At 36.6% G+C, this 23427-nt stretch overlaps 2 protein-coding genes across 4 annotated transcripts in view; both read right to left on the reverse strand.

Moving 5' to 3' along the window:
* The window catches only part of LOC135227039 (tyrosine-protein kinase hopscotch-like), a 185140-nt gene that overhangs the window by 110136 nt on the left and 51577 nt on the right, over positions 1-23427 (reverse strand). The window lies entirely within an intron of this gene.
* LOC135226912 (tyrosine-protein kinase hopscotch-like) overlaps positions 2328-23427 on the reverse strand; it is a 32555-nt gene continuing 11455 nt past the window's right edge. Inside the window, exons 5-9 of the mRNA XM_064266595.1 lie at positions 22931-23122; positions 19079-19192; positions 12515-12706; positions 5947-6072; positions 2328-2342 (exon numbers count right to left, since the gene is read on the reverse strand). Of these exons, the coding sequence (XP_064122665.1) occupies positions 2328-2342; positions 5947-6072; positions 12515-12706; positions 19079-19192; positions 22931-23122 (639 nt within the window). The remainder of the gene's footprint in view (positions 2343-5946; positions 6073-12514; positions 12707-19078; positions 19193-22930; positions 23123-23427) is intronic.

Below are 23427 nucleotides of genomic sequence, written 5' to 3' on the forward strand. Positions count from 1 at the left end.
TCTGGGGCAAGCAACACGAAGAAAAAAACACAGGCGCGGCGGCATACCCCTCCTCGACGGCGGCGACCGGCCCTAGTACGGCAGATGGCGTCACCCGACACAGCATGGGGAGTGTAGACCAGCGGGGGGAAGCAGCATAAGCGGCCATGAAGGTTGTAGTGGAGACCGCTCCAAGGTCACGCCCCAGACCTCGCTAGAAGCTGCAGCAGATCGTGGATGCTAGGCACGCCCTGCAGCCGCAGTGGCCCTACCTATCCAAGGTCGTCTCCCACGGATGTAGCACCTGCGGTAGCACAGACAGATTAGTAAGAGGGGTCCCTCACGCACGGGGGGGAGACATGCCCCACCCACAAAGCAAGGAAGACCCCAAATACAAAAACAAAACGAAGAAGCTGAGCGGGGGGCAGAAAAGAAGACGAAGAATAAGGATACCAAGGGAGTCGCGGAGAGCTTTCCGATGACTTCCTGGCAGACTTCGCTTCCCTACCCCCGCACAGCAGTGTGAAAAAGTAATATGAAAATGAAACAGAATACTGCACTTGCACTTCATTCATAGAACTTAAGGGGGAAAGATCAATTCCCACGGGTAAGAGCGGGAAACTTGATCCATAATAATTATGATTGCTATCATAAAAATAATATGAAAATGAAACAGAATACTGCACTTGCGATTTTCACTTTCACATAAATAAATCGTAAGGATTAATTCCCCGGGTAAGAGCGGAAATTGATCCAAAATAAATTTGATGCAACTAATAAATGAAATGAAAAGAATACTGCATTGCGAATCCACTTTAATTGCATTCTATTCATCCAAATAAGAGGCTCGTGCCGAGCGCAATCACGCTCTGCAACGAACGCACAGGGCAAAAATATAATGAAAAAGAGTACTTACATCTTTCAATTACACACTTTCGCCCAAAATACATGACTCGGCGCGAGTGCGCCCACCCGCCCTCGGCACCGAGACATAATTCAAGTCAATTTCATGAAAAGAGCGGAAAATCGCCGCAAATCTACGGCGATAGCTCCATGTGGGATTCATAATTAAGTAATGAAAATGAAAACAGTGTACTTACAGTTCATTTTCAAGTCAAACAAAACCCTTAGTAGAAAAAACAATATAAACAAAGCATACGACGATGAACCGGGCAGAGAGTGATGACGAACAAACGTCCTTCACACCCGCGGCCGAAAGCAAAAGTGATTCTTCACCTCTCGGGCGCGCGGGCGCGCGCACGATCGGACAAGCAAGTTAACTACCGTTCTCCCCTTGTTTCGAGCTTACGACCGTCCCAGCCTGCCGCTAGTTACCTGCCTATTGTTAAGGACCAGGGTTTGTATTACGTATCGGAAAAACAGTGGAATCCCTATGTATTTGCATTCTTAAGATTTTTTGGGTTTCTCTATGGAACATATGTTCCCATTATTCATGGGAAATTTGACTATTCACAGCATTTTTCACTGAGAATTAAATCACTAATTACTCTATTTTAACATCACAACAGCAACTATCCAATGACAATTCGGCTAGTAGCGATGTCATGTAACCGATCCCTCCAAACCAATCAGAACCCTGCAAGGAGAGGTGCCCTTCCCTTACGACAGTCTGAGCGACTACTGCAGCGTCCGCATAGGAACCCACCCCCTCTGATCTTGAGGCATCCGCCAACAAGGGATCAGCAGCTGAGCCATAACCAATCAGAATTCAATCGTTAAGGACCGACGCTGTGCAACAGACTATATATATACTGTAAGACTCCCGCAAGAACTTCAGTCTCACAACACCTGCACGACAATGTCCTTCTGGGTTTAAGACGAAAACGTTGCATGAAGAAAGAAGAGAAGAAGAAGAAGAAGAAGAGAAGAAGAAGCAAAAGAAGAAGAAGAAAGAGAGAGAAAGAGAGGAGCTTATGCCCCTGAGCAAGAGGAATCCATAATAATAATAATATAATAATAATAGAAATATTAAATATCTGTCCTAGCCCTTGCTGGACAAACATGGACAGACAATAACAGCATTCTCATTACAGGAGAACTTTAAAAAAAGTTTGGATAATTAAGATTACTTCGTAAGATGCTTGCATCAGTAGCAAATGGATTTTAAACCAAGTCAATAAAAAAGTTAAAGGGCCTGTTGCATCATCTTAATAACAACTACAATAATGTACCTGGAAGAGGAGAAACACCAATGAAAATATCTGCCACGAGTTGTGCTGAAAGCCCAGATATCATTTGTGTTGTTTGGCTTACGGCTAAGGAAGGCTGGGCATGATGCTCGAGGAATCCAATGAATGTCTTGTTCTGTGTAGGTACCGAATCCAGGATCACCCCAATTTTACCTGCATACAGGGGAAATCAATGAAATTTCACAAAAATATAGAAAGTGTGTTTGTCCTAATCATAACATTCAAAATTTTTATTACAATCTTTTCATAGTGCCAAGCACTAAAACACAGGAAGGGAAAATTTCTTTAAAAACTAAACAATATGAGGTACATTTCTTAAAAAAAGAAGACAACTATTACAATCCTTTTAAAGTACAACTCTAGAAGTCCAATCAGGTGGCTTCCTTGGAGACAAATCCATCCCAAAATAAAAATTTCTGAATAAACTAGCTGATTTAACCTCTCAGTTTCTGATATGTTTTGGTGGTCAAGCAGAAGCATTCAACTGTGAATATTACCTATAGCATTATTATATCAAATCACAGTGTATTCTTACTGAAACAAAATGTTAAATCTCACAACTCATAATATAAGTTCACCTAACCTCCCAGTCCTATCACGAATTTGTTGGTAAACTGAAGGTATACCAATGGCCAATTCACAGCTCAAGGATTTCTCTTAACAAAGATATTGTAATGTCTCAACAAGCCAACACTCATCCACTTCCTACACCACTCTAAAAGTTGGGGGAAAACACCAGATTTTTACTTAACTCTGACATTTACATAAGCACAAAGTTGCTATAGTAGGGTGAGATGATCTCTACAGAGCAGTAAAATGTCCTTGTACAGGCACTGGGGGGCTCTAGATCAACAATCTGTCAGATTCTAGATCAACAACCTTCAAGAGTTAGGTTCATCAACCTCATGGCTCAGGGTCATGTCTCTAAGGGGCTCAAAGTCACCTCCTAGGGCTCAAGTTTACCCAGTTCTAAGAGGTGACACCACTGCTAATATGCTAGATGGACCAAAAAGTTGGCTGTCAGGGTTGTTGCCAGCATGGGGGAGGAAATTAAACATGAAGAGGACTAAGGCTTGTTTCAAAGGCTCTTCTAAAAAAGAGTCAAAAAATGGTGCCTCACTTATCTAAGTCCCTCTACATTACATGGTGCATCCGGACTTCCAGGCTGGTAAGCAAAAATATCTGTCAACATACTGAGCACTCTCATATGCCTCTAATGCAGATGTCCCATGTCACTTTCAGTTGTAATTCCTATTCTCCAAAAATCAATGTCATCCGTCTGTTCTTATTACCTAAGCGTTGTAATACAACGATAATTTTGTTCATCTGCATCTCGAGATTATTGGTGTATCATCATCTGTTGCATGCTGTCCATACATCATGCTCTGTGAGCCTTCTGGCCATTATGGCTGGCATCACTAATTAATCTGAGGGAAGTTCCCCCCCCCCCCTTGTAAAAAAAATTTGTTTGTCCTCCTCTTTCCCCAAAGCACACAAATACTTGGAACACTACAGCGGGCTGTAGTGTTTTATCAAGTCCTTTGACAACGTCTACCTACTGATGCCATTCCAACCAAAGCAGAAATAATATAAGGTACCTTCAATGCTCACAATGGCACAAAAAGAATTTTTTGGCCTCTATGCAAAAAATGAAAGGTGACTGTTTACATTTTTACATTTCACTGTATAACACCTTGATCAAAGGGTTGCATGAAAGACCTTACTGACAGCTGAGTAAAACAACATGCATGCTGTCATTTACTAGTTCACTTGTAGGAGCATGGGCATGATAACTTGTTTACAAAAGGGAACAAAAACCCCTTAAGTTCTACAGGAAGACCTTCATTCCTCAAGTAAGCTTTCACTGAAACAAGAAATATTGGTGAGGAACAACCGTTATACTATAAAGTGTGAGTGAATTAAGATTCCGCTATAGCATTTGCCATTCAGCGACATACTCAATGAAAGCAGTGGTAATCTGACCTTCATTATTTGGTAGAGCGCATATTTTTCTCTATGATGTGTGAGCTAAGATGAGCTTCCCTTTGGAACAGTGTACAATAAATTATATATTGTATGTACATTAGGCCTTGGTACCAAACATTTTTCTTCAATTCAAAATTCACAAAACATTCCTGAACACAAGAAGCCGTTATATTCATAAATTTTGGCGTCAAAAATCTTTGAATTACGTAAAATATAGCCCTAGCAAGTCCAGTCACACAGCAACAAAATCAACTACTAATGCAACCATATTATTAGACCCAAAAACAAAAAATGAGCTAATTCCTTGATGGTTGCTATATTATGACATGGAATCAGATAGCCCAATGTTAAGGAAGCGTGTGACATTTCAAGGCCACAAAAATTGTCACATTTAAAATGATATAACATTTTGAATTTCTAGTGAATTTTAAGATTTTAAGACACAACTTTTGATGATAATTTTTACTTTTGAGAATCATATATAAAATATTGCTCCCTCCTCTCTTTCTAAAAAAAAAATGTGGTATCTTGCAGCAATGTTTTTTAATATTTCATGAGGACGCTATTATACCTAAGTGACTGCAATTCCACACTTCTCCTTGTTTGGAGTACTACTCTCAAAAGTGGTCTTTCAGTCCTGATTCTCATCTCAAAACTCATATAATCCGAGTTATGTCATCAGTCAGTTTTATTTTGCCAACTCTTTAATGTTGACTTGTGGCAGAGATATAGATGTGAATCACTATGTTTCTTGCATAAAAATATTCTACATGACTAACATCCTCTGCACCCTTTTCTACCCTGACCTTGCTGATTTTGCTCAAAACCTTATGCAGGCTGCTGCTGAAAATGTGTCTTATTATATAGTAGTATCAGGTTTAAGACTACTCAGTTGTTGTTGGTTTCATCCTAGCTACAACAATTTGGAATAGTTTGCCAAGTGCAATTTGTGGAGTCTTCTGATTATACATGTTTTAAGCAAGGAGCTATTTCATTACTTTCTGCTGATTATTATCACTTTCGAACAAACTTGTCTTTCTCAGTACCCTAATTTTGCTTTCAAGCCTTCTTAGATTTATAGTCCACTGACTCTGTCCATAAGGGTTTTTCAGTTGAAGATAGAAAGGAAGAAAAAAAACATATGAAATCCAGCTAAGCTAACATACCTTTTCAAGGATTTTTCCCCCAAGTAATTGTTAAAATCACCTCAGTCATGAATGCAAACTTTTTGCTGGGCTGGGTTTGATATAACAAAAAACACCTGGAGGGGCTAATTTGAACCATGCAATAAAACTTTTTTTCCATATTCACATCCAAATCAATTAGTTAATTAAAATGAATGAAAACATACCAATCAAACTCACTGCATTTGAATTGATATACATTACATGAAAAGAATGAATAGTGATATAAAAACAATGAATAATGGATGGAAGGCAATTGTCAGAAAAAACAAAATATATATAATCTAATGTCACCAGACTCAAGAGAGTAGAGAACACTTTTGTAAATGCAAGAATAAATAGAAGGGTACCCTACAAGCTGTCTGCATTCTCTTTCTTCAACAAATTAAAGGGGGCTGAAGTGTTTTAGATGAGTTTTGGCACACTATAGAGCAGTTATAATTTAATGGATTTATGATGAAACAAATCATCCCCTAACAAATAAGACATATTATCAAGATAAATTAGGTGACCAAAAACACCTTGATAATTCTAGGCTATGACAATTTTTCACATGCAAAACAGACATAAAAAAAAGCTGCCCTTACCTGAAAGTTTGTTCTGTGTGATTGCCACCAGTACATTATGACATCGAATTTGTTGTGCTGGATCCCTTCCATGTTAAGATACCATAAAGCACGAGCCAAATAAGTTGCTGCTTCCACAAGTTCTACCTAAATATAGTAAACAATTACAGAACATACATAGAATTTCATATTATTAACCCTTAAACGCTGAAGGGGTATATTAAAAATCGTCTTCCGTGTGCCGTGGGGGGTCTCGGACGTGAGCGTGGAAGCGGAAAAAATATTTTTCAAAAAATCACAGCGCGCTTAGTTTTCAAGATTAAGAGTTAATTTTTTGGCTCCCTTTTTTTTGTCCATTGCCTAAAAGTTTAGTATGCAAAACCATCAGGAAATGAAAAAAAATGATCATTATTATATATAAATAATGCGATATAGATAGCACTCCAAAACAAAATTTTCATATATAATTGTATTCAAATCGCGCTATGCGCAAAACGGTTAAAGGTACGAGTTAATTTTTTTTTGTAATGTACACTAAATTGCGATCATTTTTGGTGGTATAACACATTGTAAAAACGATAAAAAGCAACACCGGAAAAATATTATCACAAAATGATGCATGAATCGTAACGCGAGGACGGTGAAAACAAATATTTTTTTTTTTAAATGTAAATTCATAAATCTAAATACTGTCCTAGAGACTTCCAATTTGTTTCAAAATGAAGACAATGATTGAATATTACTATACTGTAAGAGTATTAGCTTACAATTGCAGTTTTTCGAACCATATCTGATGAGTTAAAGTTGACCGAATGTCGAATTTTTATATATATATATATATATTTTTTATAATGCAAACTTATTTCAAAAATTAGAAAAACTACAAAACCTTCAAATATTTTTTCGTTTTATTCTACAGAAATTGTGCACATTTTCATATATAAAACTCTAAGAAATGCCTAATATGAAACAGAGCAAATATTCCGAGAATGCGACGTAAACATTTCGGAGATTTGCGGCGGAGAATCCGCGCGCAGAGGGAAGGAGTTTTTTTTTTAAATTCACCATAAATCTAAATATTGAGCTAGAGACTTCGAACTTGTTTCAGAATGAAGATAAAGACTGAAATATTACTAGACTGTAAGAGTTTTAGCTTACAGTTGTGTTTTTCGACCATTTCGGTAGAGTCAAAGTTGACCGGCCCGACATGGTTTTTTTTTTTCTATTTATCGTGATTTATATGCAAACTATTTCAAAAATGAGAGAAGCTACAACCTTCAATTATTTTTTGTTGTATTCTACATGAAATTGCACACATTTTCATATATAAAACTTTATGTAACGGCTAATTTAAAATGGTACAAACATTACCACAATCGCATGTATGATTTTTTCGGAAGAGTTACCGCGCGGACGTAAGAAAAAAGTTTTTCATAAATTCATCATAAATCGAAAAAAAAATATGTGCTAGAGACTTCCAATTTGTTGCCCCCCCCCCCCCCCCAAAATGAAGGTAAATGATTTAATATTACTAAAAAATAAAAGTTTTACCTTACAATTGCGTTTTTCGACACATTTCGGTAGAGTCAAAGTTGACCAAAGGTTGAAATTTTGGCACTTATCGTTATTTATATGAAAATATCTCAAAACTGATAAAAGCTATCATGAGTATTTTTTTGTTATATTCTACATAAAAATGCGTACATTTTCATATATAATACTCTATGTAACGGCTAATTTAAAATGGTACAAAAATTATGTCAAAGTGACGAAATAATTACCGAGATGTGTCACCGATACTTTTTAGTGCGGCAAGAAAGAAATTCGCGCTTTCGCGCTTGTGCGCCTGCGTAACGATTGTAAACAAAACAACCCATTGATCGTGAAACTCCCAGCATCCCCCAAGGTGCATGATTCAAGAGTTTTTGGCTGGTAGGCCTATAAGTATTTTTCCGCGAATTTTTAAAAAAACTTTTGTATGTCGACGTAAAATACATCCAGTCAGCACCCGAGAGACAAAAAATGTCAACGTAAAATACGTCCACTCGGCGTTTAAGGGTTAAAAAATTCTGATGTTACCTGAACACCTTTTGTTTTACTTATGCCATAATTTCTAGAATGAGCAGAGTTGTCTAAGAACTGCATCATCAACTGAAAAATTTGCTTTTGAATCTTCTCTGGTGAGTAACCTCCACCACATGGTGTTCCCTACTCATGCTCTCATTTTTGTCATAGATGCTTTAGTGGGTATAAGCAGCTGCAGGAAAATAAATAAATAGAAGGGGGACAACGGACTTTCCATAGACTAACATGGACAGAGGTGCCTCAAAGACCTCCTGATCCATCTTGGGAAAAACCATTCAAAAATGAATCCATAAATAAATTACATGAGGGTGTTGACCCCTTTATCTAATCTGCTCTTATAAACTGGTCTGTAGTAGCACTATTCACATCATCAGCTAGTCTTCTATTTGATGAGACTATTTTATAAACAAAAAAATAGTTTCTTCCAGGGGCAAATCATTTCTGCCTCAAAGTAGTCTTGACACTAGAGTTAAATAAAGTGGTAGCTCATTGGTCAAACATTTCTGAAGTTGAACATTCTGTTTTTCCAATGAAATTTTTTTAGGAAATTTTGTATCGTTTGTCGAACATAGGCTCGTACTTCGAACTGATTGATTATCTAATTTATACTTGTATTTGATGGCCTACTGGGTCCAACACAAAAAACTGTTTAACATGCTTTTTCATTTACATATATAGTTTAATGATAACATATTCAAAACAAAATAAATAAAAGAATAAATAATTTCAATATAAAATTTAGCATAAAAGATGTACAAAATCGTACATCACCGCGGTGACGTCACATGCAACTGACTTGAGACTGAACGAGGGAGCGTTGATATGTTGAGGAGAGAAGGAGAAGAGAGTTGAAATATTACTGCATGTATGTAAAAGCAATAACAATTCACATAAAAAAGGGAATTTCACAATAAATTTACCATAATGATAAAATATGAAAACAATCAAATGCAATAAAGTAACAATAAAAAAATCTTAACTGAGTCAATGTTCAGTCCGTCGAGTGAGACGGTATAGTTTAACCACAGTATTCAACAAAATAGTAACTGATATAACAAAGCTTTTTACAATAAAATTTAGCATAAACGATTAACAAATCATTTGTCATTGCGGTGATGCACAGCTAACTTGAGATAGGAGGGAGCATTTATATTTTTGAGGAATAACAAAAGAATGATATTGTTGAGGAGGGAAGAAAAGAAAATAAAATCTTTACTAAATACGTATGTATATAAAAAGTAGTAACAATTCACTTAAAAAAAATAAAAAATGTTATTCACAATACATAGATTTAAACAATGATAAAACATGAAAACAATCAAATGCAATACAGTAGAAAAAAATCTACTTTTGCCAGTGTTTTGATGTTGCTGAGAGTTGATAGAGAAGAGGAAAGGAAGATGGGGGTCTACTTCCTACTAACTTACCAGCTGAGCTGGGAAGATTATTCACCGTTTTCATCACTTACTCGATTTTTCCCAAATACTTTTTTTCATAGTGTAAAATAAAATGCCTATCTAGTGACAATGGCTTTTATGATTTTAACCACTGTAAAAGTATAACATAGCTCCATAATAAATACACTGGCACAGCATTCAGCCTTTGCTGGCCTTCAATTGTTTGTTTAAATGACTTCCTTGTGAAAAGTTATCTAATCTCTCTTTACTTTTCTTGCATTTTTACTTATGACATACTTGTTTGCAAAATTCTCATGATTATTTTAAATTCCACCATTTGTAAACAGTAAGTTGGTGTATTGTAGCATAATTAATCTTTCATGCACTTTACATCCAAGTGTAAACACGTCAACATTCATACACTCTCCCCTCTCCACAGATACAATTGGACACACACTATCGATTCCTTTGATTATCCTTGTGAAATGTAAAATAAAATTAATTTTCTTTATCAACCCTTTGCCTACTGCAACCATTTCGGTTTCCGCAAAGGGTTTTAAATCTCTCCTCGCTCCACCCCCAAGCCGGCTGTGCCATTTTCATCAAAATAGTTTGTAAATCGTACACAGAATTTTTTTTTTTTTTTTTAATAGAAAATTTGACTTCATATAAGGTAGTTTTACAGTGTTCCCTCCGTACTTGCGGGGGGGATGGGTAGCAGACCCATGCGATAGTTAGAACCCCAATAAATAGTCTAAACCCTATAAAAAATGCTTGAAACTGACCTATTTTGTTGTTATAACTCAAGAAAAAAACCCACTAAAAAATGTTTAAACCTAGTTTTTAATAGTTTTATCACAAAAAGTGCATTTTATGATGAAATTGATAAAAAAAAAAAAAAAAAAAAAAAAAAAACACGAATTTGTGGATATTTCTCATACAAAAATACTGCGAATAGGCAAATTTTCCGCGAATAATGGGGGTATATGTTCCTGAGAGAAATCTGCAAATACGTGAGTTCGCAAATCCGGAGTCCACAAATATGGGGGGTTCACTGTATTACTTTACACCCTTAAAATAACGCTTAAACACATCAATAATAATAGAAAAAAATGTGAAAAGGGGGACTTTTTGGGTTGGCTGGAACAAATTATCCTGACTCCCTTTATTTCTTATGGGGGTACTTGTTCCATATTTCTAACAAATTGTATTTTGAACAACCTCCTGGAACGGATTAAGTTTGAAGTCTGAGATATTACTGTATTTATATCTAGTTCTACCAGACCACTGAGCTGATTAACAGCTCTCCTAGGGCTGGCTCAAAGGATTAGATATTTTTTACGTGGCTAGGAACCAACTGGTTACCTATACTCGGTTTTTTCCATCTATCCACCCGCCTGTGGTGTTGTGTATAGTAACACTGCATCCCGGGCTTTAGATAGTTACATTTAGCTTACATTCAACAATAGTAATAATATTCTATTTCAAATATTAACAGTGTAATTCGCATACAGTAAATTATTAAAACACTTTTCAGTTGCAAATGTACAGCCAGATATCCTTTTATTTACCTAAAACTTACACATAGCGTAACTATCTAAAGCTCGGGACGCAGTGTTACCATACGCAAACACCACCGGAGGGTGGACAGATGGAAAAAAACAGAGTATAGCAACGGGACCTACAGCTTATTTTGGGTTCCGAACCACATTATATCGAGGAATAAATTTCTAAATACCAGAAATAAATTCCTCTGATTCCACGTTGGCAGTGTGGACTCATACTCGTGACTACTGAATCTGTAGGTGAGCACGCAACCCACTCGTCCAACGAGGAACTTTTGACACTAGAGCCAATCACTTTATTCATTATCTATAAAAAATTGTCTGGTTACCAAATGTTAACTATTAACCATCCACATCACATTCACCTTACTCTTTAAAACTACAGTATAATTTTTACTAAAGCTTTGGGTTCTCTGAGTGGTAGACAGGCAAAGGTTTAATTTTAAATCCCAACTTGCATTCCCATCAAGCAAAAGGGGTTGTCCTTCCTTGGCTTGTGTCCTGGCAGTGACTTCTCTCAAGTTATACAGGTCCAGTAAGGTCTTTTTTCCAGTACAAGCCTAACTCATTACAACTAGAGGCTTGCTGGGGAACAAAACCCCCAGCTTCTACCCTAGCATACTTCTTGGGAGCACCTGTTTTCAGAACAAGCATCCTCCCAATGCCTTACCACACTGTGTATGCCACTTCTCCTAAATTTCTCAAACCATCCATGACTGACTTTGAACGCTTCAGTATTACCTGTGTTAGCACTCATTCCAGGGATATTTTCAAGAGATCAGCAGGTAGTTTATCCTTGGCTTTTTTCACAAATGATGACCTCAGAAATACTATCACTAGCTAACTGTTTTTCATGTATTAAAATTGGCAACAATTTTTCAACCTTTTAAACTGTGTGAGATTTGTTTCATAACATTTCCTTCCATTAGCAATATTAGTTCCTTTCACTGCCTCTTTATGTTTTAATACTGAAGAAATTGTAGTTTTTGGCATACAAAACTTCTTACCAGATCTGTGATGCAGCACCATCCCTTTTCATATTTTCCTAAAAAAGTTTCATTTTAAAAATACCAATTTTCAATATAGTACGTACTGCAATCTCTTCATTTTAAAATACCAATTTTCAATATAGTACGTACGCCAATCTCTAACGTTCTTAAGCTCCATGATGACTTATTTGCACTAGAATAAAAAAAACAAAAAAAACAAGAAAGTTTAGCAAAGTTGTGCATTGATCATGAATTACAGGCAACTGCAAACTTGTCCTGTTTCAGTTAGAAGCCACACCACACCCACACACATGATGCACATTCCCATTACACACTTGTGAACCAAACATATCTGGGTCTTCTAACTCTTCTGGTCCTCGGTGTAGCCCAGCCAACTCTAATATTTACTATTCATGAGTAAATGTTAGAGTAAGTGTTACAGTTACATATTTCATACATTCATGAATATTGTACTATGACCTACTTACATAAATAATTGACAACTACTTTAGACAACATGAACAGATAAATTCAAAGTTAGAGAAATAAATACCTCTTTCATATGGGCTCTTTGAGCTTGAAGATATTTGTCAAGAGGTCCTAGTGGGAGATATTCCATGACTAAAGCCAAGGGAGTCAGTGTTACCCCTAGTATGCTGACAATGCATTCACAATTAACAAATGCAACTTCATTCATCATTACCAGAAGACGATCACTGTCACCGACGTCATTCAACTTTGGCATCTGGAAAAGATAAAATATATGAATAGTTACATATTTTCTCAAGCCTTCAGATTACAAACTTTTACAAAAGTTAATTCAGCAGAGAAAAATGAACCTACAAGCTCACTTGTCTAAAAATTAAATGACTGCACTTCAATTCTGAAATCAGATGAGGAAGAACTACTGAAACATTCCTTAAAATCCAGTACACCTCTGTTCACCGAAGTACAGGTAGTGTTCAAGTTATGATAATTCATCTTACAATATTCCGATTTTACGATGGAGTTAGCAATTAATACTCATATGAAAATATTCTGAAAATATTTTTTTATTTCACTCATAACAGGTGCAAGGCAGCAGCGTACCTACAATCAAGGAGCGAGAGAGACCAAATTATCCTATCTTCTAGTTAAATAAGAGAATGATGAAAGTATAGTTTTAACGTTATACTTATTGCGTAAATGTGTACAGCTATGAACAACTGAACAAGAAACAACGTTTAGCTAAATACAACCTATTTGGATAACAACATCCATTTGGCTTGTATTTCAACCATCGTACGATAGTAAATAATTACCCTAGTTATGGTATAAATGACGTTATGTAGAATAGGACTGATATATTTTTATGTAATAACTTTGTTAGCTATAGATCAAAGATCAGCAAGGAAACATACTGTTAAAATTAAACCAAGTTGTAGCTGACGTTGAGAACACTTTTCAAGCTGCTGATGACTATTATCGTGCATCGGCAACAAGGATAAAACTGTAAACTTATGCCATCAAACACAATCATAGATAAAAATTGTGAGAGAATCCTTTTACTCAAAACTTCAGGTCTTGAAAGAACACATTTTACTGTTGCTTTAATGCTGATAAAAAATAAATAATGTAACGGTAAAACTTGTACTACGATGAAATCAAATGAAAATAGCGAACGGAATCACATTATTTTTTTTACACATTATAATGAAAAATAATAGAGTTCATGAGACTTATTAAATTAATATTTTGATCTAGATATTTTATGCTAATTAAAAGCAAGGCAATTTGCTCCAAATTGAGTTAAATATGGCAATATAAACTAGTATTTGTCATCAGCTAATTTCCAAACTTAAAACATTGACTGCTTTGTTAGTATTTTATGATACAATAATATGAGAATACATACAATATTATTGGATGCAGTTCATTGAAACATTTCTTTTACAAAGTGCAACTCATTTTAAGTTCTTGGTGTTATTTTTGGTTGCAAATTCACTTGCAAGAAACATATCTGGTCTACCTGTCCTTCAACTCTACAAAGAAAAAGTATCCTGAGAAAATATAATGATTTTTGGAGATCTACTAAGACCTGTCTCTCCATAAGTGAGGATTTTATTCTTTTATTCTGCCATATTTTGAATACTTTTCTCCTATATGGTCTTCAGCAAGTAACTTTCATCTAAAAATGAGGTCTTAACATTAGGATAAATCTTCCTGATGGTGAGAAACAACACAATCCTTGACAGCAAAATGGAGCACAGCTGCCTCTGCTATAAGGAGGTCCCACCATTTTTCTGAAGAAACCCACACTTGATAATACTCAGGAGATCCTCCTTCTAACCACCATCAAGACAACAAGGAATGCGCAAGATAACAAAACAGTCACTCTTCCAGCACTTAAGCCGCCAATAACTAAGGGATGCCAGTACATGTAACAGGTTTGTAAAAAAAATTTTTTTTTCAAAAAATTTTATTTTTATCATCATAAACCCATTGCTTTAGCCACCTTATAATCAGCCTCAATCTCAATTTATGTAGGAAGGTTTGAGTAACTAGAATCTGAGTGAAATTTCCATGTTTCTATGGACTCCTTTTGCTTGAAGGATGGTACTACTCCATCATCCCAGACTCAAGTTCAGGTACCCATGGAGATACAGTAGGGCCTCGATATTTGTGGGGGATAGGGCCCAGAACCCCCCGTGATAAGTAAATACCCGTGTTATCCTGGTACCCCCCCTCAAAAATTGCTAAAAACTGCCTATTTTAATAGTTAAAACACCCAACAGCCACTATTCCAATGTTTATAACTGCATACTTTAGTTCAAACACCAAATATGTCTTCAACTATCACCTTAAACTAAATTCAAGATAGTTTCAAAGTTATTTTACAACATTAGCCTTAAAAATATATGTAGTATACGTGCTACTGTACATATGTAGCCTACTAGCCTCTGGATTACAGCTAAAAGCCTACATATGCATGCTCATGTGGGCCTCTTTTCTTCACAACACATATTAATATATTACACATAATAACCTTCATCTGACATTTAGGCTTCTTTCCCATAAGAGTAAAAGAATTGGGGCTTTTGGATGTCACGTAATTAACTCTTATTATATGGGTACAATTTCAAGAACGCTGCAAACACGACCTAAATAACAATATAAAACTTTGGCAGGCGTGTTGCCAAATGGGAATAGCAATTTCTTGCTAGATTTTGCTCCATAAAGTGCTAAAAAATTCACATCATACAAACAATGCCACCCAGCCAATTTCAACTGATTGCTCTCTTTTTTTTTCAAACATGTTTCTAACATACACAGTGTACTTGTACATTACATTACATGATTCCTAATAATTTTGAAACCTATTCTGTTCAATTCCTGAAAATGGTTTGGAAGATTTTGTTCTTTTTCTTACATGATACATCAAACATAGTAGAATAAAAGAAATATTAAACTTAACATTACAAAGTTTTGATGTCAAAATACGTATGCTAGATGTACTTGAAAACAAATGCAAGTTTTCCTGCCAGATGCTGGATTGAAAATTTTCTTGCTAATTACCTCAAGAAAATGAAAGCTAGCATTAAAATGCAAAATTGGTAACACTGGACTCAACAGATCCGTGTTAGTAGTACAAATGATAGTTATTGTATCATTAAAAATATCAAAATAAACGAAGTTGCAAAGCTGATTCTATTCATGATTTCTAAGCACGTACCCTAAAAGGAAAACTTTATTTTGTTTGTTTCATCATGCCACAAACCCCTGACAATTTACTACCAAATAACAATGATATTATGTATTGAAAATGAATGTTACGTATATTCCCAAACATTATTACTACCGTGGCTGGTACTATTACAATTTTGAAAGATAATCTTGCTGTGAACGCTACCATAATTTGATTTTCATATACGTACATACATTTTGTCAGCTGGCTGGCTTCGCATAGATGAAAGTTGATTTCACTGATATGAAATTATTCCACAAATAGCCTTTTTATTATGAAGATATGACGATAATATAGAAGTAAAAAATGGTTTTACGTATTTCGTTTACGCTTTGTCGCTGAGAGAGAGAGAGAGAGAGAGAGAGAGAGAGAGAGAGAGAGAGAGAGAGAGAGAGAGAGAGAGAGAGAGAGAGAGTTCTTCAAATCTCCATTACATGAAGAATGAGTAAAAATGTATTTTATTTTAACCTTTGGAAGCCACCATCGAATATCGGCAGTTGACAAACTTAAACACAACTCGATAAACGCTCGATAGTTATGGCAGATGACATCCGATTTGGTTGTAACATTGACAGATATCCATTAGCAAAAGTTGAATATTAGTTGTGTATTGAGAATACAATGATCATTTTAATAAAACTGTTGTTTTACTGTGTCTAATCATATTGCATGTATTATTACCATATTACAGTATTATGATATGAACATACGATCTACCATTTGCATTCTGGTTTTGTTTACATTCTTAAAATAATCAACTGATGTCATTTTACCAATATCATCACTGTTTTTAGTTGCTGAATGGAACTTAATTCAGAGATATGCCTATAATATATAAGGTGAGAAATGGTTTTATTACCTTTATTGTCAGTTAATATCATAAAGTGAATCTGTTCATGTATGTTGGTGGTTATCGCACTGCAACTAGGTTTAGCCTACCAATGAACGTCATACATATACCTTGAATAGGCTATTTATTATGAAGATATGTCAATAATATATAAGGTGAGAATAGTTTTATTACCTTTATTGTCAGTTAATATCATAATGCGAGTTGTTTCATGTATGTTGGTGATTATCGGACTGCGGCCGAGACTTAGCCTACCGATAAACATCGCATACGCAACACGTTTGTCCCGTGATGCTAAGATTCATACGAGCGATATAGCATGAGAAGCGGTCCAAGAAAAAACCCGTGCATGACTGATTCCGTGATTACTGATCCGTGATTAAGCAATGTCCCACTGTATACCATGCCTATACTCTGTTTTTTTTTCATCTGTCCATCCGCCTGTGGTGTTTTTGTATGGTAACACTGCGTCCCGGGCTTTAGATAGTTACACTATGTGCAAGTTTTAGGTAAATAAAAGGATATCTGGATGTGCATTTGCAACTGTAAAGTGTGTTGATAATTTACTGTATGCGAATTACACCGTTAATATTCGAAATAGGATATTATTATAATCGTTGCATAGAAGCTGAATGTAACTATCTAAAGCCCGGGACGCAGTGTTACCATACAAAAACACCACAGGCGGATGGACAGATGGAAAAAAAACAGAGTATAAGTGGATGGTGATGCATCCATGCTTCCTGATAAGCAAGCCAATATGACTGGAATCAGTGCCAGGGCAAGGAAGAATGAAATCCTTGAATTAAGAGACCGAACCAGATTGGTTCAGGAGAATATGGATAGTAAGATCCCAAAAAGTCTTGGTTTTTCTGTTATAACCCCAAGGAAGTATGAGGAGGAGGATCCAGATCTGGTCTTTCGAGTGTCCAGGCTGATGATTGGTAACAAATGCACTCATGATGAGAATTGCTGGACCATCTCCTGGTACCCAGTTCTTCTACCATACAAGTACCAGCATTCTCTTCTGTAGGGGAAAAAACTCTTTGCAAATCTTAAAGGACTTGACACATGAAGACTTTCAAGCCTTCTCCAAATCTCTTAACTGATCAAAAGTTGGAATCAATGGAAGAAGGAAAGGTTTAGGAAAGGATGAAGATCTGGTACAAGGAGGCACAGCTGCATTTCATTGAATCCCACTATGCCTCAGCAGCAGCAGCAGAAGAGTCCACTGCATCCACTGCAAAAACTGGACACCTTCTAGTAACAGAAAATGAGGGGCATTTTACCAGAAAGTCCTCAGTAACCACCCTTTGAGAAGATTAGAGAGGTGGTCTCTGCTACTCCCTGATTCCCAGCAGACTGTTGGGTACAAGAGAACATAGAAAATAATCTGAAAATGTGTTTGATTGGCATAAATTACAACAAAAAGACATCTCTCAACTCACTGTAGAGACGACGAGTAAGGCCCCTTCCTGCAGGAACTCCTGCCAGAATCTCGACCGTTAGTACGAGATGTAGGGATAGGAGAAGAGCTTCTCTTGGCAGGACAATCACGGACGAGAGAAGAAACATGGACACAAGGAAGAGAAGGCGAACCATTCCCTCTGCTCAGAGAAGGAGAAATTACAAAGTCCTTAACTCTCCAACGTCTGATGTGATGACGATGAATTGAAGTAGTGTGAGATGAAGATGAAGACGACGATGAAGACAAAGAAGACACTTCTTCTCCATGAGACCTCTTTGCGGCAGGGGGAGGAGGTGAGGCCTTCCGCTTCTGTACAGTCTCCTTCACAGCGAACGCCGATAACTTCTCATCCAAAACAGAGTCCAGCCGCCTGAAGACCGCCTGAAACAAGGCCTCTGATGGATCAACAAGCACGGAAGATGGCATCATAACATGAAACGATGATGTCACAGTGACACGAGGGTGAGCGGCTGTTACTACTGACGTCATGGACCGAGAGGATGCTGGGTGAGACATCGCGCTCTCCATATGACCAGATTCCTTGCTTACAATCTCCGATTGTATTAACTGGTTTGCCAGTTGCGATTGGAAATACATATCTCATTGTCAATACCAAAGGTTTGTTCCACATATGAACAATATAATTTTTATTTCTGCTTTTCTCTTCATGAGGTTGGACATGAAGTGAGTTCCTTCCATTATCCTATGTGTTCTGAGCACCGTAACTAATGGCAGTCAGCAATTATCTTTGGTGCAAGCTTACATTAACGTACATACTGTAATGAGACTTTTGCCATTGCCAACTAATTGCCAACCTCTTGGAAATGATTTACTTATTCACACAGCAACCACTCTCATTTTGAGAAGCCTAAATTATTCGGAATGACCAAAAGATCTATTTCATATCTATTCTGGCAAGTAGGAAATGGAAATATTCCTTTCAACGAGGTACTATGAGTAAGACACTCACAAAAATAAATTAAAACAATCAAAAGCAGCAACCTCAGGAAAACTTAAAACTATTTATAAATAGATGATTAAAACTTGGAGAACCTTATTGTATGGCAGTACTTACTTTCACAGCAACTTCCATGTTATCTTTTGTACTCCACTGAGCAACATAAACATTTGAAAATTTGCCCCTAATGATCTTGCTTTCTGATGATGTCAAATGATCCATGCTTATAACCTGAAAAATTTACAAAATTGACAATTTGAAATGTACAATGTTAGTTTGACAGGGCAAGGTAAACTTGACTCTACATTTACATGCATTACAGTGTGACATTTGAAAGCACTATCAAGGCTGTTAACCAATTATTTGACCCCAAAAAATTATAATTACTGTATTACCTTTGTGTGATGCTGTAAGACACACAATATACAAAAATAACAAATTATTAAGTTAACTGTATTTTCAGCTAGGTAAACAAGCAAAAATTCTTTAATGAAGGAATATTCCTAGCAACAGCTGGCATGGGTTATTGCAGCCTGCTTACAAGGTATTTAATGCTTTTTTTATTTTGATGACATCAAATGAAATCATCATATTCCCAACAAAACTAATTGCTTAGACTATCAAAGTCTGATTTAACAAAGACGAATTATGGGACCCTCTAAAATCTCAGTGGTTATCTAATGGCAAGTAGGTGAGAGGTAGCTTCAGCCAGAAAGAGACCCCTCTCATGATAATAAATGGTCAGCTTCCCTGATACAAAGCTGATGATGACTAACAAGCTATTTCAGGATGGCACAGCAATCCACTTACTGGAGGTACCTTAACAAGTGGGGCTGACCCAGAAGAGTGGGCAACAGGGGAACTCTTCTCTTTTTGCCACAATGATGAGTACCAAAAAATCCACTTGGGCCAATGAGTACTGCAGTGATCAATATATAAATGACCAGCTGATGGATCAGGCTGAAGGGGTGAGCATATAAGTATAGATGGTCCCAAGAATGCTGACAGGCATCTCCAATACAGCCCATGACATTCCCCCTACAAGAAAATGAATGACAGCCCCCAATAGATTATCGATCCACTCACCTGTGCAACAGCCATGCCAACTGAGGAGGCGAAGACTTCCTGACTGCTTGATGACATATGCTAGTATGGTAATGTTGTTCATCAACACCACTGAATGACCCACCACCTATCTTTGAAATGCTCAGTACTAGCAATGCTGCCTGCATTTAAAAAACTTGATATGCAGGTGAAAGTCATCCAATGTCAACACCCCTGAAACATCCCCAGAGGTGGGGAGTTCCACAGAACTCCCACACTGATGCTCCTGCTGTCAATCTACCAAATGGTCACTTGTCTCCTTAGATGGAAGGCACATGCAGATAGGGAAGATCTATGGAGGGTGACCAGTGTTACTTCACATACAACTAAAGTGTGTGCTGGTGGACATGCATGTGAGGAACAAGCTTCTCCAAAGTAGATAAGTTACAGGGGAAAACTTGAAAAAACTGAGCTGGTTGTTCCTGCTGAGACTGGTATTTCATTTCCTCCTTAGACGTACACTTCAGATCATGCAAAATATGAGATCTCAGTATTGTAGCAACTGCAGCTCTAACCACACCAGGAGTAAAAAACTGCTGAGATAGCACAAAAAGCTTAATTTATGTAAAAGGGCCCAGGCAAAAACCAATGTGAAAACTTGTGTGAACATGAACTATCTCTAGTCCAAGAACAAAGCCTTAAACTGGAAAATAGTCCCTTTGCAGATAAAGTGACAGTTCTCGGAAGGCCAAAAATAGGTATTTGGAAATTGCATCCTTCAGATCTACAGAAAACCTGAAGTCATCCAATCTGATGAAAGCCACCACCAATGTTGGGTTTTAAACTTTAATGGGGTTCAACAAACTTATTTTATGGGAAGAGGTCAATGACCAACTTCCAAATACCCAATGACCTCTCCATCATGAGAATAGTTGTCTGCAACTTTCAGCATATTCTTTACCAACATCGCCTTCACCTTCACTAGCAGGGCCAGACAAACCTCGAAAGTGGTGGTGGAAGTTAGGCTGGAAACAGGATCATTTTACAAGATGGGGGGACAACTGCCCTTCTTGAAGATGAAGAATATTGAACTCATTTTGTGTCGCAAAATAACTGAGCTCCCATCAAACGCCTAGAGGACTTAAACAACACTACGCAATGAATTAGCGCCCCACAACTGTTAAAACACTTCTCTCACCCACCACCCTGACATTGCCCTACAGAAAGAGAAAGGATGACAAAGCACAGCAATGCATCTCTTCAGCATTAAGTTTACCAACAGGTGCTGACTGGTGTAATAGGAAAGTCACTACCTTACCTACTGTCTCAAAGAACCTCCTGAACTATGCCTTGTCCTTGGTTGGGAACACAACTGTGATGGAGAACTCAATACAAATTAGGGTTGGTTGTGATTTGAATTTATTTTTTTCTATGTCAGTTCATGTTTGCATACATTCTTGTGTCAATCCTAACACTGAAAGTAGAGTAAACTGAGTGAGAAAAGGTAAGAAGCCTACAACTACTTAGGACCAAACTATGATTTAGATCCAAGTAGTGGAGTTGCTCTCTAAAGGCCTTTACACAACATGTGGCTAGGAGTCATGGAGGCAGGGGTACTTAGGATATTAGTCTTTTCTAAAATCTTGAAACTGAAGGTTGGGAGAAACCTAGCATTACTTGTACCCTAAACCAGTGTAGGAGTTCTCACTGGCAATAAAAAGGTATCTCTCCAGCATCAAGTGGAGAAACTGGTTAGGATTAAAAAGTTCCAGTTACCAGATGAAGGCCAACATCACAGACTACAGTGTACATCAAACATTTTTATCTGGTAAGGTATACCTGATAAACATCTTTCATATCCATATAAAAGCTTGAAATAATGAGAGAGAACTTTATAGAGACTTTATATAGATTTGGTATTACAATTCTATGAGCTATTCAATTGGTGTAAGACATGACTTTCAGGATAAGAATAACTCTGATGCCTTTTCTTTCAATGTTTCAGATGGATAACTCAAGAAAGTTTCTATCAAAAATTAAAAACTACAAAGCAGGCATCCCTAATACAACTGACCACTAAGGTAAAAGTACAAAACCAATTTTGATAAAATGTTAATTAAAGTTTTAGTACAGTGTTGTTGTTTTTAGAACAGCCTGAATAGGTCATTATACCTTCACCCATTTACCAAGACAAAAATCTTATAAATAGGGACAAATGCACACCATTTCAAGTAAAAAGAAAATAACAACATGGAAGACTTCTGTATTTGAACCAGGTAATGAATGCCATATCTAAGGGGTCCTTGGTTGAGAAGGGTCTCCTTCATGAAAACATCCTTGAAGCAAGTTCTAGGAGTCTCATAATATAACCAGTAAAAGGATTTTTTGATGAAAGTTAGTGAAAGGACCTTTCTTATTCACTATGAGTAGGTAAGAATATGGTGACTGACACTGCCAAGAGAAGTTTCCAGTCATGAATAGTTACCCAAACCAGCTGCAATACTTCAAGAACTATGTAACATTCTGATGTAGTCAGTTTAAAAAAGGTAACCAGGCTGAGTACCCTGGTTTCTCGTGTTGGAGAACGTGTAAACCTTTACTAAAAGAATTCTCATAAAATGAGTCCATCACTTAAAAAAATTTAATATGTGACAGGACACCTTACGCTTATAAAGGAGACATTCTTTTTCCTGACCTCAAAATTTCATTGTGCATCAGAGATTCAATTTGATATAGATTTCCTCATACAAAGCATCAAACTAAACGACTTTCCACTTCTATTATTAAAATGATATTGCAGAACAAAGATTACTTATTTTCTAAAAATTCAGTGTACTATTTACTGAACTAAGTGACTTCCGTTTAAAAATTTCAAGTTTAGAAGAAAATAATGAATAACGAGAAGGATACATGATTTACACTTACCATTGGACCAGTCTGATTGTTACTCTGAATATTCTTATCTTGACTTGCACTTAATAGTAGTGGCTCGGCATTATCATAATCTGATGGGGGCAAAATACGTGTTATTTTTAGTGTTGGATCTTCAGACTTGCACAATTCCTTTAACATGACTGCAATGCTGCTGTAAGTTCTGTCTCTGTCTTTAATACAAACCTGAAAAACATAATTGTATAAACTTTTCGGTTATTACACAACCCTAAAATAAATTTCTATGACTCTATAATACTAAATTTGCAACACCTTCAGTTATAAAATAACAGTTTCCTTTAAGAGGCAAATCAAAAAGAAGCACAGTAAAAGCCTGTTAAACCAACATTAAGGGGACTGAATATATACCAGATCATCAAAAGTAGCAGAATATCAGTACACTAGATAAATAGTGGTTACAAATTAAAGTAACACGTAACTACATCAAACTTACTATTAGCTCTTTATGTTGTTATAATGTCACAACAACA

The sequence above is a fragment of the Macrobrachium nipponense genome, chromosome 15, assembly GCF_015104395.2.
Source record: "Macrobrachium nipponense isolate FS-2020 chromosome 15, ASM1510439v2, whole genome shotgun sequence".
Lineage (NCBI taxonomy): Eukaryota > Metazoa > Arthropoda > Malacostraca > Decapoda > Palaemonidae > Macrobrachium > Macrobrachium nipponense.